Genomic DNA, 17100 nt, shown 5'->3' with positions numbered 1-17100 from the left:
GCAAACTGTTATTTTAACCTGATTCTGAGTTCCCCCTGGCTAGCCCTCTAGCTGAAGAAGCCTTGTAAATCTGAGCGCATACCAAGAGCTTGCTACATCATGACCGTCTTGAGACGAGCACTCTTCATGAGACAGAGCATTCATAAGACGGGATGAAGTAGAGCTAACACTATTTGACCTAATTATGTTTTTTTCTGTCTTTTTTTGGTTTGGTCCGGTGAATGTATTTGCTGCTGTATCTGAGGCAGTAAAGATCCGGCTGTTGTTTCTGGCAACGAGAGAGACAGCTGGGACCCATATTGGATCAGTCCATTTTTCTTCTTCCGCTCTTTTTCTTTGATTAATTGGAAAAAGCCCTTACTGCAATTCCCAACCCTGAAACCTCTGAAATCACGAAGCAGAGAACAATGTTAACCTATAAAGGCCTACTCTGAACCTAATTTCTTGTGAAGTAAGTGTCTGACCAGACTGTGTACAAGTCTCTAGTTGATGAGAAGTGACGAAAACATGCGTTTCCGGACAAGCTGCATGTAAAGAAGGGATTCAGGGGTCAGTCAATACCTCATATATTCATTTCATCTGTATGGTGAAAAACATTTTGCCTGGTCACCCAACGGTGTTTCAAGACCACACAACACACTGCATTTCACATAAATGCTCTAGTTGTAAGGATTTGTATTATTGGATATGGGCCTGTCCTTGGTAGGGAGTCCTCTGTTAAAACATATCAAATGTGTCGGAAACAGAAGGCCAAGAATTTGTGTCTGTGACATCATTTAGAAGCTGCCCTGGTTTGTACCAAGATCAGCTTTGCCAGTGTTTTTTGTACCCTGTGTAAGAGAGACTAATATGTTTTGACATTTGACATCTCAAACAAAGTTATTGGTATTGGTCTTGGCTTTCCTGGATCAGCTGACCTACTTTTTTGCATATTGAAACGGTTTTAAGTGCTGAGTGAAGGAGCAATTCAGTGGTCCGCTGGCTCATGTTCAGACAATCAGGAGTGGCAGACCCCCTTTGCTGCACATTTTGAAGTGCTCTTATGTTTCAGTTATCACACTTTCAAATTCCATCTTAATAAAAATCAGATACGAAGCCAGGCCATGGATCCATGGGGTAGAGGGAGTAATAGAGATCACTTGGTTTGCGATCTATTTAGGTCAAGGCAAGACATCTCTGTTTCTCCTTCTACTACAAAGAGTTTCAGCACAGAGTATGAGGTAACAGCATGGAGGTGCCATCCTCACACACACAAAGAACTAGGACAATGCATGCACCACACTAAAACTACAGCTCTGGAATTGGAATACAGCTCTATTCTGTTGATAAAAGAAAACAAGGAGAGGAAGAGTGAGAGAGAGGAGTGAACAGCATTCACTAGGTCATGTGAAGTTGAATACATTAGTCTGCTGCATAGCACAACCTGGTAATGCTTAACAGATGAATTGTGAAGGTCATTTTAGTTATGAAGACATTATATGAGAAAGTGATTGTTTGTCTTCTGTCTTCCACTCTACCACAGAATTAAGTTGTAACCAGGAGCTAAAACGGACTGTAGTCTCAATATGAAAAATATTTTCATTTTTCAAAGACATGTACTTAGTGGTGTGAAGATGGTAGTAAAGTGAGACTGTTGCATTTATTTTTCTCTCTTCTTAACACTGTGCTTTCTCCCTTAAGTGAACCGCTGCAATGCGATCTTACGTGAGACTTTGGAAAGTTTGGCTCAGCAACTGAATTCTGGCCTTGTCTGACATGAGTTGAAATGAAGTTTTAAATTTAGCTTGTCAACACTGCCTCTGGGCATGTGAATGCTTTTATGGGCAAGGTGGCACAGTGGTGAGGGAACATAGATTTCTGTGTATTCACATTTATGTCAGGTAACTGAATAAAAGCAACATCTATGACACAAATTTAAAGACGGGGTGATTTTGTGTGTGTGTGTGTGTGTGTGTGTTTGCTATTTAAATTCAAGTTTTAAGACTAACCTGCATTGGTGAGTAATTTTGCTTTGGTAAACTTTTTTATCATCCACTCACTCAAGACACCGGTTGAACATGAGCTTAAATTGGTCATCCAGAGACTCCAGACCACAACCTGCAGGCCTGCAATCTCCTCACGTCAAAAAAGAGAGGAAAAAAAACATTGTTTATCCTTATTTGAGAATTGCCAGAAAATGAGCAAATCCTTTTCAGAAAAAAGTACACAAAGCGTCAGGCCAAGAACAGAGAGTAGTGGCGGCCCTTCGTGGCTCCAGCACAGACAAACACACAACCTGAATGGACAGGGGTCAGCCAACAAGCATATGAATTGATGAAATGAAGGCAAAACAAAGCCAACTGATCCTCAACAGGTCTGAGAGATGTCTTTCTAAGATTACAGATGTAGCTCCTAGATATGAGCAGACTGCTGCTTCTATGCACTCTCTCGGCACTTTCTCGCTTCTTTTCCATCTCTCTCCTTTCCTTTCTAGCTCTCTCCCTCTCTCTTTCTCCCTTGTTCTCTCCCCCTCCCTCTCATACTCTCTCTCTCTCTCTCTCTCTCTCTCTCTCTCTCTCTTTGTCTGCTATAGCCTGCAGCATCTGTAGCCTCCAGGCTTGTGTGGAAACAGGTTATTAGGGGAGAAAATGGAGGTGACCAGACAAAGAGTCTGACTGGGACTTTGATCTACATGGAATTAGGAGAGGCTCCTGAAGTCTGTGGCTTTGGGGTACTTGAGAGATGGAGAGAGAGATGGGAAGGAGTGTGAGGGTGAGTAGGGATGAAGAGAGCGAGAGAATATAGGATGAAAATATGAGAGACAGCGAGGATGAGAAGCAGTGGAAACACAGAGAAGAGAAAGCAAGAGGAGAAAGATAGTGAGTGAGAGAGAAAGAAACAAGATACTGGAAAAGAGTAAGAACGTTGTGCCTTCAGACATGATTCACCTCTTTCCCCCTGACCCAAATACACCAGAACATTTGGCTTGGACGCTGGCCACAGGCCAGTTTCTCTCAGTCTATGTGGCACTACGTCAGCCCTACACGTGCACACACACATAGCACTCGGTACACCTTCCAGAGGTCATCCTCCATTACATGCGGATACCATAAAGTTCTGATTTATCTGAGGCCCAGCTTGGGTCAGTTTTTTAGGCCTCTTGTGGCCTGTCATCCAGCCTCTTGGCCTCCCTTAAAGTTTCACAACATATCAGTGATCAGCGGCCCAAAACAAACCCAAGCACAGACACACACACACACCAGGCCAAACGGAAGCACACACACACACACACACACCAGGCCAAACGGGAGTCAGTGACGGAGCAGCAGCAAGGCATGTGTGGGACACACGAGATGTGAGATACAGATGACATGGACATGAGATGAGAGACGCTGGAGCTGTCAGCAAATGCTTTATGAGTGTTTTCATTGGAGTCTGTGTGTTCAATTCAATTCAATTAAAAAAACTTTATTTATCCCCGAGGGGCAATTTCTCCATGCAGGCACATCTTAGTGTATATACTTAATGCGTATGTGTGTGTGCATGTGAGTTTGTGTGTGAGCTGTGTCCTGCTGTTGTCCATGTCAGGTGATGGAGGTGGAGCTGTGTGTGGCGGAGGAGGGGGCTCTGGGGGAGAGGGCGCTGCGGGCCGTGAGGGAGACCAGGCAGCAGGAGGCGCGCCTCAGGGACATCCAGCAGCAGCTGGACACCATGGAGCACAGCCACACTACCAGCGTGAGTCTGCACTGCACTCACCCAGCATGGGAACACTACAGCACAACACACACACACACACACACACACAGGACTTTACAGACGCACACACACATGTATGGTCATGTGTGGAGATGCCGGGTTGGGAAGGCAGCTCGATTGAACGGTCCAATTCACATGAGACATATGACACAGCATCTGAATTATCAGACATGCAAGCATAGAACGTGTGTGTGTGTGTGTGTGTGTGTTTGTGTATGTGCGTGTGTGTAGTCAGGGACTATGTTGGGTAGTTGAGAGAGGGTCTTGAGGGAAAGCTAGTGGGATCAATGATGTGAAAATTGATCTGAACAGGGTCTATTTAGAACTTCTCAAAAGTAGCTGTATTTGGAGAAGGCCACTTTTCGTGCGTTTGTTCTCATCCTGTTGTATATCATGGTGTAGTTTTGGGCTGTCAGCATGGACAGGCGCTGGAACCCAGCTAGGGCCACAGCCAGAGCCAGAACGTGAGCGAGTAATCCAAAGGGAGCCATATATGCACAGAGCACGTGGAGCACACACACACACACACACACACACACACACACACACACACACACACACATACACATACATACAAACAAGCATAGATACGCACAAACTGACTAAAATACAAAGAAAAGTGTATCATTTTGTCTACACATTGCATGTTGTTGTGCATGTGTGATGTCTGGTCTGGTGAGCACAAAGTCAGCTGAATGCCAAGGATGGACTATAAAACTGAATTGATTTGATGCTAAATGGCATTGCTTCGGACTTTGTAGTGTATGTACTCTTGAGGTAGACTCTGGGAACTTCAGCTGTTAAACCCTATCAAACCCAGTGACCTCAAGCAGCTGAGGGGAACTGAGGCAGACATCACTAGGCCTACACCCTCACAGAACGCCCTGTTGCCAAGTGTCCAACACAAAAGCATTCAGACACCATGGGCCATTTCATTATGCATAGGCCTATTTAAAAAGCTCTATTTTTTCTATCACCATGTTTTTCCAATGCTGCTCTCTTTAGCAGACCATTTAGGAGCATTATGTTTATTTTAAATGTGGCTCTGATTACCTCTGATTAAGCCTCTGATTACACCATGAAGCCATTTTTGGTGTAGTCTCCTTGCAGTTATAACAAAAGCAGTTTTCACTGAGGAATGAAGATGGGCATTCTTTGTCAGCATTTCTATTTCACAAATGTTGTAAAGGCTTTGTATGCCAGTCTTACACTCCGTATGCTCAGACACAATGCACAGGTCATCTGAGTTCTCTCTGAAGGTTGGATTGTCTTCTTAACAGCCCTAAAACATAAAGTCATGCTCATTCAGCAGGAATATTGTTTTTGAGATCACCATGAAGACCACAGCACTAATACAAACACACACACACACACACACACACACACACACAAATAAAGCCTCAATTTAAGTCTAGACAACCCACTGAAAATTATGTGACATATGAAGCTGATAACAATGAAACATTGTCCAGTGAAAGTAGGGTAATTGATATAACCCAACACTATTTTCAGCACTGTCACCAACAACTTCCCGCGTTGCAAGATCTGCCTCAATGTGTTTGGCATTAGCAGTAGAGCCCTTATCGCCTCCAGTGGACCTTAGTGAACCCTTTATCGAGTGCCGTAATGGGAACACTTTTGCAGGAACATTATTTTGAGAGACTGCAGCAAAGCTGGTAGAACTGGGTAAGCGGAGCACAAGGTTCATTTCTCAGGGTGCACACTCACTGATGATGATCAAGGGTACTTTTTCTATAATGTTTGCTGCTTTTGAGAAGAACATACCATTGTACTGTACCATTCATTTCAGTTCAGTTCTTCAACGCTCCTTTTTGCATTTTATTTATTGGTCTTCCCCAGACACTTAATGTACTCAAACAAACATCTGAACTGACCAACAAGTACATAGTATTAAGTATTACGTTATTAAACAGAGTTGACTGGGAAATTATGGAATCCTCTGATGGGACCTTGTAACTGCAACTGTGACCTCAATAGAGCTTAGTGTTGTAAGAAAGAATTTTAAAAGCAAACAAGCAAGATATTATTGGTTGTTATTTGCAGAAAATGTCTTTTACAACTTAAATGGTGAGGAGGAACACACATAAATCACTAAAGTATGTGAAGAGAACTGGCTGTAGAACCCTAACATCACCTCCATATGACACTGACCTGGATCTGAGCATCCCAGAGACTCCAGATGATGTCTGTCTGTCGGTCTTGGTGCTCTGCTCGCCACCTGGACGTGGGAAGTCCTGCGGTTGCCAGTTCGGCTCTGGCGGTACTCCTCATCCCCAGTGCATCCTGTTGTTGTTTGATTTGCAAGACTACGATAGTGGCAGACACAGGACCATGGTGATGCCCAGCTCGGCCATTAAAGATGAAAGAAAGCCAGGTCCAAAAGACAGAGGTCAACTCCAGCAGTTTATCTCACTCTTCCAGAAAGCACTAGCGCTTGTTGTCAATTTGGTGAAAATGAGTCACTATGGTATTGTAGAATATTGTTCTGCCTTTCAGTCGAATAGACGAATAGTTGGGTCGAATGTATCAAATGTGGCTTATAATATCTTCACTCATATTTTTCTGACTGGTGTTGCATGGCCTACTTATCTGTGAAGCATTATGGCGTTGGTGGCGTAGCACAAATATTGGACGCTGACAGAGTGGCAGGTGACTGATTAGGGGGAGTGGTGTTAGTGGTGTTGCACAACTGGCTGTTGTGGCCCAAGAGTTCCCCTGCATCCCCACAGCGAGGCTTCTCGTCTCCCCTGAAAGGAGGGCATCCAAGGAGATTAAGGATGTTGTTTTTGACGGCCTCAGCTTTCTCCGCTGATTTAAACAGCAGACATCTGCCAGGGCTCAGTACCGGAAGAGAGAGAGGAAGGAGAAACAGAGAATAAGGGTCTCTTGTCACTTATAGTGATGGATTTGGAAAAGCTGAAATTTGCCTTTGACTTTTATTTAGATGGATATAATTCTAAATTGTGTTGTGCAATGTGTAAAACAGATTGACTAATCAGCCGTCTCCGGTACCACACACAGCTTTCTGTTGCTTTGCCCCAGAGGACCTCTGGTCTTTGGTCCCAATGTGTGTCTGTCTGTCAGTTATGAAACACTGCAGTGGAAACCACTATGGCTCTCTGTGCAGCACCTGTAATTTGTAATCGAATATGCGAAGCACGCTTCCAACCTCAGAACACACGTCTGCATGGAACAATGCCATCGCGTGAAGGTATTCGCATCCAGAAGAGCCTAGAGGATTTGTTTTCGTTGGCTGTCATGCCGGACACCGGATCTGCCGTCGCCGAGGTTTTTGGGTCGCTGTTCCATGAATGGAAACGGCTCATGTCTTGTGTCTGTGTGTGTGTGTCTATGTGTGCAGAGGCCTGAGCTCTTTTTAAAAACGCCCCGAAAATCTTCACAGTAACATGGGGGGGTTAAATTTAGTTTTACTGTCTGACCGCCAGAGCGCTTTAACTACAGGGAGTCCTGGAGTGTACCCCTGTGGCTAGTAGCGAAATGAGGCCATAATGCTAGACTCAGAAACCTCAGACGGGCTGCATCCCAGGCAGAACCCTCCGCTACCACCCCCCCTGGGTGGCAGAGGGCTTTTTGCAGTGTGCCGCGTCAATCCAACATATCCTGCCTGCAAAAACCCAGCCATGAGTTATGGAGAGAGGAGAGCCATGTGCTACCGCTGGCTCAGCACGGATGACAGAACAACAACAACCAAGCCATGAGCCATCAATGAAAAAACAACAACACTGATCACTATACTACTGAAGACAGCTACCAATACTGATTGATTGATTAATCTCATCCATCATCAGGACACCCAACCCAAAACACCCTAGACCACCCCCTGGTGACCCCCCCCCCCCCAATCACACACACACACACACAGGCACGTCCGGGGTGTTGTGAGCGATGAGTGTGAGAGAGTGTAACGGTACTTTCCCATATGTGGTCTGGATGCTGAGGGTGTAATTGGGTTGACCTTGCTGGAGGTGTGGGTCGATGCCTCAACACTCACAGGCGAGTCACAGGCCACAGCGGAGCCCACTGCGAGCCTCTCTAGCTGACTAAGCCCCGTTCATCCCTCTCTTCTTTCACTCTCACAATGGCTTTCTGTGCTGTAACGCATTGGTACGGACAGTCCCTGCCTCAGACTATTCATACAGTAGGTCTTTCCAATATGAAGTATATTTCCCATTTGCGGTGTCAACTGTAATGCTAAAGGTTTTTGGCCTTTCTTTGCATGAAGATTCCTGATTCCTATTTACACTGTCTAAGAATGTAGCACTATGCACTCTTATGCTGCCCTATTGGTGGTGTGCCGTTTGCATTCTGATTCTTATCGAGCAATGTCAGAAGTCAAGGAAATCTCAACTCACCTCAAATATGTCCGTTTGGAGTGGTTTTTCAAATGAATGAAAAGAATGCATAGGTTTATAAGGAGATGTTTCCTTGCCCCGAGAAAAAGCGTCATGCCACAAGAGTTGTTTAGTCTGAGTCCTGTCAACACATTTTCAGTGGAAAAACGTTAAAAGCTTTTGTGAACAAACTGTTGATCTAAGCCAAAGACTGATGGCAGGAGGCTATTACTCTTGCGGTCTGTCACAAGTTTGCCAGTTGGAGGGCTCTCTCTCGCTCTGAAAAATCCTTTTCTACCTTTATGGATATCACAAGGGTTGGGGTTAAGACCTAGGGAGAGAGCACAGACCTGTATGTTTTAATCTCAGTGGTTATGTGTGTGTGTGTGTGTGTGTGTGTGTGTGTGTGTGTGTGTGCGTGCACGTGTGCATTTGTGTGTGTGTGTGTGTTTGTATGACTACAAGTCTACATGATTACAAGTCATCACATCCCAGAATCCAGAGAATTTGGCAAGGGCCTCTTGTTTGACAGCGAAACTTCAGTCTCTCAGTGAAGTTCTCAGATGAGAAAACAGATTTGGGTAATGCAGCTGTGAGTTTGGTACCAGACGGTAGACTCAGCTCCTGTGCATGTAATGCAATAAGCAGCCCATTGTCATAACATTAGCCCTACCACCGCACCTGTCAGTCTCTGTACTGCTGTCCCATTTGCCCTTCCAGCAAAACACGTTATTAAAGCATCATTTCACTGGCTTCAAGGTGACCTTAGAGTGATATTAGCCTATTTAAGATGGCAGAAAGATGAATGTTGCATGTTTTTGTATCTTGGGTGAGAAACCCGGGAAATCTCCTTTCTTTTCAATGCTCAATGTTGACCGCTATGGGCTGTGTGCTGTGCAGGTGTGTGCATGTCAGCATATTTATGATGGTGGAGGAATGTTGGTGCTGCGGGTATATGCATTTATGTATATGGTTTGTACTGTACTGTATGTGGATTGGGGAATATCTGTGTGTGCACCCACCACCACCACTCAGTTTGTGTGTGGTCTTTTGTATAGCCACATAACACATGCAGGTTCTGTGTTTTTGCGTGTGTATGTGTGTGTGTGTGTGTGTGTGTGTGTGTGTGTGTGTGTACTGTAGCACTGTGTATGTTTTACCCTCTGCCAACCTGCCCCCGTGATTTCATAGCATATTTTTCATGTGATAGCCAGAGTTCACACTAGGTTGCCTTTTTTCCACCCATACACAGAGGCAGCCACTAGCACTGGAATCCAATGGAGGGCAGGCAGGCTGGCTGGCAGGCAGGCAGCACACATGGCTCTGATTAATGTCCAGCATGGAGCTGCCTCTCTTTCTTCCTCTCTCTCCCTCTCCCTCTGTTTCAGTGGAACTCTCTCTCCCTCATCTCACTGTCTCCATTTGTCTCTCTGTTACTTTCCCTAACTCTCTCACTCCATCTCTGTCTTCCTCTCTGTCCATCTCTCTGTTTCTCTCTCTGAGGGCCTCAGTTCTGCCACAGGCTTGGTGACCAGCTTGGTGAGCGCCCAGGCGACTGGCACCACAATCAAGATGAAAGCCCTGCCGTTATGACATTCAGCACATCTGAATATGACCAAAGAAACCCAAAACAAGAGCTTGTACTATTTCTGACAAGCTCCCCGGTCTCAACCCAAAGCTGATATATGTTATTAGTCTGTAAGTGTGATGCCGATATAGCAAGCCACAACCCCGGGAAATTGACATCATTTCTTTTTATACACAACATCAGACCACAATTAAATCTAAAATGTCTCTCATGTTGGTTTTATGGGGCTCTGATATATTTTGGAAATCGCAACAGACAGAGTAGTGTCATGCAGGATCACTTAAGTAGGCAATGTTTGGACTTTGGGAGTTAAGGAAACCCATGCAACCTTGCAGCCTTTGATGGCTTGATTGGTGGCTGCCCGGAGTGTGGACTGTGGCCAATGGCAACACTGGTGTGTCAGACTTAACCTCATGCTTTATGGGCCATGACTGTATGGCACACAGGACATGGCGCTGAGAAACCACGCTCAACCCAACGTCATGTCTGTCAGTCCATAAAAAACTTTACAGGACGCAAGGAAGATCATGTTGAAGTCTGTAACTCATGTTAAGTTCCTTTTTTGCCATATCTCATTGCAGCAAGGGCAGTGTTTCCACAGCCTTCAACTTGAGGAGCATGCCCTAAAAGGGGGCATGACCTAATGGCCACAATGGCTCACACGGAGGTTATAGTGATAGGTTTGATCATGAGGTCAAACTATTGGTCTTTCTCCTTCAACATGTGCCACTGAGGGAACGTCTTCGATTCCTGCAGACAATCTGACATGAGGACATCAGCTTGTCAACAGGGGCATTATTGAACTTCATGCTGAACCCCCAACCCCCACCCTGTGAAATGCATATTTGAGCTGGGAGCTGGGTGCTCAAAAGGATTCCTGCTTTTATTACGACGAGCAATGGCCCCCGGGTTACTCTTGCTGAAAAAAACTAGAGAGGAAAGAGTGAAAGAGAGAATCAGAAGAAGAAAAAGTATGTGACCTTTGTAACACGAGCAGCACTGCTCCGAGGTAGAGTAGCCCTTGACACTGAGACCTGTAGGTGCCTGTAGGGGGTGGAGGGGGGGACAGGGACGACCTTAGAGAGCCTGAACTTCAATATGGGAGAGAGCAGAGGGCAGTGTGTGGGTTTTGAGGTGCTGTCACACACAAACACACACACACACACACACACACACACACACACACACTGTAGTGCATCTCTCTAATGCTCTTTTTCATTACAAATGTCCAAATTGAACTCCTTACAGTACATGTATCAAAGTCATTTTGTGACTGTTTAGTTGAACGTGAGGTTAGTGTATCCATGTAACAGCATTTAGTCTGTGAAGAGAATGCTTTGAAAATGTGTTCTCTCGGGGCTGACTGATGATTCTGGACTGTGGTATGCATCTGCCAAACAAACGCTCCTGTTCATAGCCCTGAGTTAACACAGTCATGTTACTGTGGATCCCCACGGAGTGAATGCGTAAGTCAACATATATTTACTCAGTGTCTCACTTACAGGATTAGGATGCTGCTGCTCCGGATTTGAAGTGATTTAGTTGTGAGGGCAAGCTGCAAAATGCTGTCATTTGAGTTGGGAGGGAAATTAATTACTTTCTTGGGTTTTTTTACCCTTGCTTATCAGATATTATTTTCTGCGTTCAGTACAAAATGTGCAATTTAGCATATTTGATCACTTGCCGTTCAGTCGATCACAATATGCTGTATCTATGGAAACCATATTAATTATGTCATGGGCAGCATGGAGATGGGATCTGTGGACTTCACACCAAACTCCTGTATTTCCCATGTGCTTGAGGATGTTATATTGCTGTCAGGGAGTCAACCACAGGCTTGTCTGCAGGCAACACGTCTAGAGGGAGCAAAGGAATAAGGAGGCCCAATGCAAGAACACATTTTTTATCATAGCTCCAGTTTTAGCACCAGATCTGTTTGACTTTCTCAGGAGTATCATGTTCCCATTCAGAAGAGACAGACTTGGTCTTGGCCTTTGCACTTTGGTCCAACTTCCTCTCCTATTGGGGAAATGTAGTGTATTTGTTAACTGGACTTATCCTTCATGTTGTCTCTTTGTCTGTGTTTATATGAAGCACTATGAATAGTCATTGTCCACCATAACTGATTGAAACTGAATGTAATATTCAGTGTTGTTACCTGTAGTTTTGAATGAATCCTGGTGAAAAGGTAGCCAGTTAGAGTACAGTCCCTATAGAAATGCACAGTCTAGCTAGGCAGACGGTCAGGACGGAACACACATCCATCACTTGGCGACAGACTTCAGCCGCCAGACTTGAGGGGGAGGTGTGTGTGTATGAGTGTAGCTTTGTCTGTGTACATGTGTTTGCCAGGGTCGTGTTTTTTCTGTGTGTGTGTGTGTGTGTTTCTAAGTATCTTTGTGGAGATGTGTGCATGTATTTTCTGTGTGTGTGTGTGCGCGTGTGTGTGTGTATGGGGAGGGGGATGCTTTGTGTAGTTGTGTGTGTGCATGCACAGACGTATGTGTGTGTGTAAACGGAGATATCTGAGGTTAAAACCGTTTGTAAGGTCAAAGCACTTTGTCAAGCCCATTAAATTTCACTCAGCACCAGGGGCTGTATCCTGAGCAGCACAGCCTGCTCTCCCCAGCTCTAACCTAGCCTGTCAGTTTGCTGCTCTGGTCTGCATTACACCTTAAGGTCTACACCCCAGTGACTTCTCACCGCCCCATCCATTAACTCTAATTTCCTAGACTCCACCTTGACGGATGGGTCCGTTCCCCACTCGTCTCTGGTTGTATTGCAGTCACTGGCACTGCAGACAGTTGAGTTTGCTTCTTGCATTTCAGCAATTCCTAATTGGTCTCTTTATGGATGTTGTGTGGGTATAGTTCGTTAAAAGGCTGGGCTACTGTATGTGTTGATGGTATGGGTGTGTGTGTGTGTGTGAGTGTGTGTGTGTGTGTGTGCGTGCGCGCTTGCGTGCATGCGTACGCACGTTTGTGCACGTGTGCTGTAATCAATACAGCATTATTATTATTATCATTATTATTATTGTTATTATGCATTTTACATTACAATAATACATTACATTTTCCACTACAGTAATACTTTTGCCATAATGTTGCAATGTAAGATATCACTTCTATACAACCACAATACTGTATACCTTTTAACTTATAGCTATTACTTTGACCATTCCACTTTAATAATTAACAGTGTAAAACCTCTGAAATCAAACATGTATGTTGAATGCTGGGAAGAAATCTCCACCTTCTCCCCTAATGAAGCTGGAAGTAGACCCTGGTGATCCGTGGCCCCCAGTGACCTAGGTGGGGTGAAGGGAGACAGACATCACCCACTAGCAGTGAGCTGTGCTCGTCACTTAGTTATTGGTACTTTTGGTTGGACTAAAATCAAAGCAAGACACCGTTCTTAATCAAATGTAACAAGCCTAGGTGTTATCTTAGAGACAGAGTTAAGATTCAAGCCCCACATTGGTAAAGTTACTCAGCTTATTTCCACCTGAGAAACATTGCCAACGTTGCCTTTTTTTAACTCAACGAGATGCAGAGAAACAAATCCATGTCCTAAAACAGCATATAAAGAAATCGGAACTCAATTACAGCTCTGCTGCTAGACTTTGCACTAAGACCAAGAAGAGAGAGCACATCAGCCCTGTTTGAGCTGAACTGCACTGGCTCCATGCTTCCTATAGAGCCTTATCTTCCAATGTAAATCTTTTTATTGCGCCCAAAGTGCTCCCCAAGCAAAGCAGAGAAGCTGCTTTTATCCATTATGCACCGAAGCTATGTAAATAAGGCTTATTATTGTTGTTGTTATTATCATCATTATTATTATTATTATAGCAGTTAATTCAGCTTCAGGCTTTGTATTGAGATAATTTGATCTGAATGAAGGTTCAATACAAGAAACCATAATAGAACCGGATATTTATATTATTATTTATTTATTTACACCTTGCTGTATGCTAAGCCTCACCAATTACCCTGTTCCAGTTCTGAGGCCAGGCCAGGAAATGGTCTTGGGAATGAAAAAGAAAAATGAGTGTCACATGCATTTAGGCCATGACTGGTATTTTACCTTTGACTGAGGCTGGAGTCAAGCGAGGCAGGGGAATGATGACAGAGCTTGATCTCCACAGCAGGAATCAGGAAGTGATGGATGGGTCTGTACATACTTGAACTTCTGACTCACGACAGGGTGCCTGTACAGCAGGCTGCAGCATTTGCCATCATTGAGGAGAACCGCCCAGCGGAGCGTGGAAAGTGCTGCTGGACAAATGGGCTCGGCCCGTCCACCAGCTGAGCCATCCGCCTGATGGTACTCCCAGTTCACCCTGCAAACAAGATATCAAGATGCTCTTTGACTGGGAATGTTGAGAAAACAAAGTGGTGTCCAGCTGGAAGCAACTGGACTTGTTTTTTGGCTGCAGCAGATCAGCCTCTTGTGGGGAGCAGCCCAGCATGAGTAGCACCGGGGACTTTGATGACAGCCGGATTCATCATTCAGAAATTTCATACAAACACAAAAATTAACTGCACTTTCATTGTGCAGTGGTACTCCGGTCAAGGAATGCCTTATCAAAATTCAGCTAGAAAGGGAAGTCATTAAAAGTTAATTCAGACCGTGTGTGTGTGTGTGTGTGTGTGTGTGTGTGTGTGTGTGTGTGTGTGTGTGTGTGTGTGTGTGTTCTCAGCCTGCTGTTTCTTGAAGCAAACAGCTGTGTTTGGTGAGCGTGTCACGAAAGAAAACATGAACAGCGGGACTCTAAGTGAGATTGACGTGATGAATGCTGTGATACTGCTACTATACGTTTGGATACCATTATCGAGTAAACAGGACAAAGCAGACACACCTTCAGTTTCCTAAAGAAGCCCAAACTTTCATGTCTCTCACGTGCTGATGTACACACCATGATGAATTCAATCTCTGCATTGACCCACATGTTTTGTAATGAATGTTGTGAGTTAAATTAAGTTATTTTTTCTTAATTTATTAGTCCTGTAGGAAATTTGTTCTGGGGAGCAGTTGGGGGTTAGGTGCCTTGGTCAAGGCCACTTCATCCATGCATATGGATGTGGGAGAGTGCTGTTCCATCACTCAGCCCACCCCTGTTTTCCCCTCTAGTCAGGGATCTAATCGAGCCAGTCATACTTTGGTCACAAGTATGATTCCCCAACTAGTAGGCCACGGATGCCCCACATTTGTATTCAGTTTCATAAACCATAGATGGTTACTAACCAAATATTATGTATCCACAGTAATTCATATCAAAGCTACCTAGCTAATGGATACCAAAAAGTCACATAAAGAAGTGATAGACTTATTCAAATAAATACAGATTGACCCACATTTTACATTTTAGTACATGCATGCCACAGAAGTGATAGACTACACGTTGTATGCTGTAAGTGATTCATTGTATTTTTCTGCTGGTCTCTGCCTGATTTACAGATGGAGCTGCCCAGGCTACCGGAGGAACAGCTGCAGAGCCTGCTGCTGGAATGTGAGCTGGCCCTGAGCAGGGCCCAGAGTCTGGGCACACACCGTTCGTCACCCCGGGGATCTTCCAGTGCCGCCTCGGAGGTGGAGGGTGACTGGTCACCCCCGCTCCCCTGCACACCCCGACTCTCTAGCGCTGCCCTGTCGGAGCTGCTCAGGGAGTTTGGGGTCACCTCAGCGTCAGACACCCCAGTGGACACCGCTATGCCTACCGAAGAGGAAGAAGGAAGATGAGAACCGGTGCGTGTGAGGGTCTCCCTGTGTTTCATATGCTCCCTGTAGTGTGCCTGTGATATGTTAGAAAGAATGTTACATTTGAATGTTTTAACTAGTTGTGTAAAGAAGAAGAGAAGAAACAATGTTTAAAATGCACAAAGAAGTAATAGACAGGCACATACAGACACATACAAGCTTTCAGAAATCAAATTGATATTCTGTGGACCATTTCTTTCAAAACATCACCATTTGAGCTCCTGTGTTCTACAGACCTGTCACCTCTTACAGAAACGTGTCTAAGGTCAGGTCCAAATATCCGATTTTAGCCACCCAAATATTTACACTCTTTGCAAATATGGTATCGGGAACTATTAGCAACTGATAGAGACATTCCAGTGAATTCATCTTCAAGCATAGATGGGCTCTGGGGGCCTAGCTGAAACACGTAGCTGGCTGTTGCAGCAGGGAGTCAGTTGTTGAGGTTACAGGTTGAAAAAGAGCATTCCACAAGTTCCATTGCCCCGAAGGCACGGCTGAAAATGGCCATAGCCCATTCAATTATAACTTATACGTTTTTGTCTCATTTTTTCTTATCTTTCCAATGTGTCACTTTCATAGTAGATTAAAAATTATTTTTGTGAAAACTCAAATGATTTCTTTGACTCTTTGTTCTCACAAGATGCTTAGTACAAGATTAAATCTTAGATGTTTAAAGACAAAATCAGAAAAAGAGCAAAAAGTGTTTTCAACACCTCTTTATGGTCTGGCTGTCTAAGTAGTGCTCCTGTCAGCTGACTCCTGCACTTGAAAGGAAACTTAAAACTGTGACACACATAACGGCTTGAGAATTATGTGGTGGGTGGTCTGCTCCAATGCACTCTCTTTTCTGAGGCCTTTTTTAGGACAATGGTTTAAAGGCCTTTCCCTCTAGACTGAAACCACTGGCGATGTTTCTACCCAGCATTAAATCTGATTTAGTATGACCTCAGCCTGTTGGTTTTTTGTAGCTGTAACCATTTGTCTTGCATTTGAAAGCCTCATAAAGATAAGTTAAGGAATGAAACAGGAAATAAAAGTGCATTAAATTATGATCTGAAGTACTCCCAAGATGATTGTTAGATGTTCTTCTTTTACTCCCAAAGTTGTTTTATTAGTATACTCAGTCATGCTTGGTGCACTTGAAACATTTCTGTTTGGTAAATTATTTGTAAGGATTTGAATAATATGTACATAAAATGATCATTTTAAAGCAAATATGGTCCAAAATAGTTTCATTTCCAAGCCATTGATATCCATTGTTCACAAAATGTTTATGCCAGTGCCTTGAAAGATGGTTGCGTTGTTGGTGGGTAGCAGCAGCAGTGTATACTGCACTGGGGTGTTGTGTTTATGTGGAGTAGCTTCTCGTGCAGATGCCTGACTGGTGAGTCAATGGTAACTGCACATCTCTCAGGCCAAGCTGAGGTGGAGTCCCACCGTCAACCCTGCTGCAGGGCGCTGTGCAGGCCAAAACAACACTTCATGAGCTCTTATACTGTAGCAAGCTACAGTAGCAGCACTGCTTCCAAACTTACAGAAGCAAACTAGTAACATCTGCACATACAGTCATTTCTATACCAAGAAAAGTAGCATGTATTAGGCGAGTGGTATGTTAAAATATTATTTTCACATTGAGATTTCATT

The 17100-nt window shown here is 44.3% G+C and overlaps 1 protein-coding gene across 4 annotated transcripts in view; it reads left to right on the top strand.

The window, feature by feature from the left end:
* fsip1 (fibrous sheath interacting protein 1) overlaps window positions 1-16241 on the top strand; it is a 50546-nt gene extending 34305 nt beyond the window's left edge. For 2 of the 4 annotated variants that reach the window (XM_062522981.1, XM_062522982.1), the window contains 2 exons: window positions 3568-3714; window positions 15154-16241. In XM_062522981.1, the coding sequence (XP_062378965.1) occupies window positions 3568-3714; window positions 15154-15435 (429 nt within the window). In that variant the 3' untranslated portion in view covers window positions 15436-16241. The remainder of the gene's footprint in view (window positions 1-3567; window positions 3715-15153) is intronic. The other 2 variants (XM_062522979.1, XM_062522980.1) reach the window with 1 other exon arrangement.
* Window positions 16242-17100: the final 859 nt, after the last annotated feature.

This window comes from Sardina pilchardus, chromosome 20 (assembly GCF_963854185.1).
Source record: "Sardina pilchardus chromosome 20, fSarPil1.1, whole genome shotgun sequence".
NCBI lineage: Eukaryota > Metazoa > Chordata > Actinopteri > Clupeiformes > Clupeidae > Sardina > Sardina pilchardus.
The sequence above is the reverse complement of the archived record's forward strand: the minus strand, read 5'-3'. Positions and strand labels throughout refer to the sequence as shown.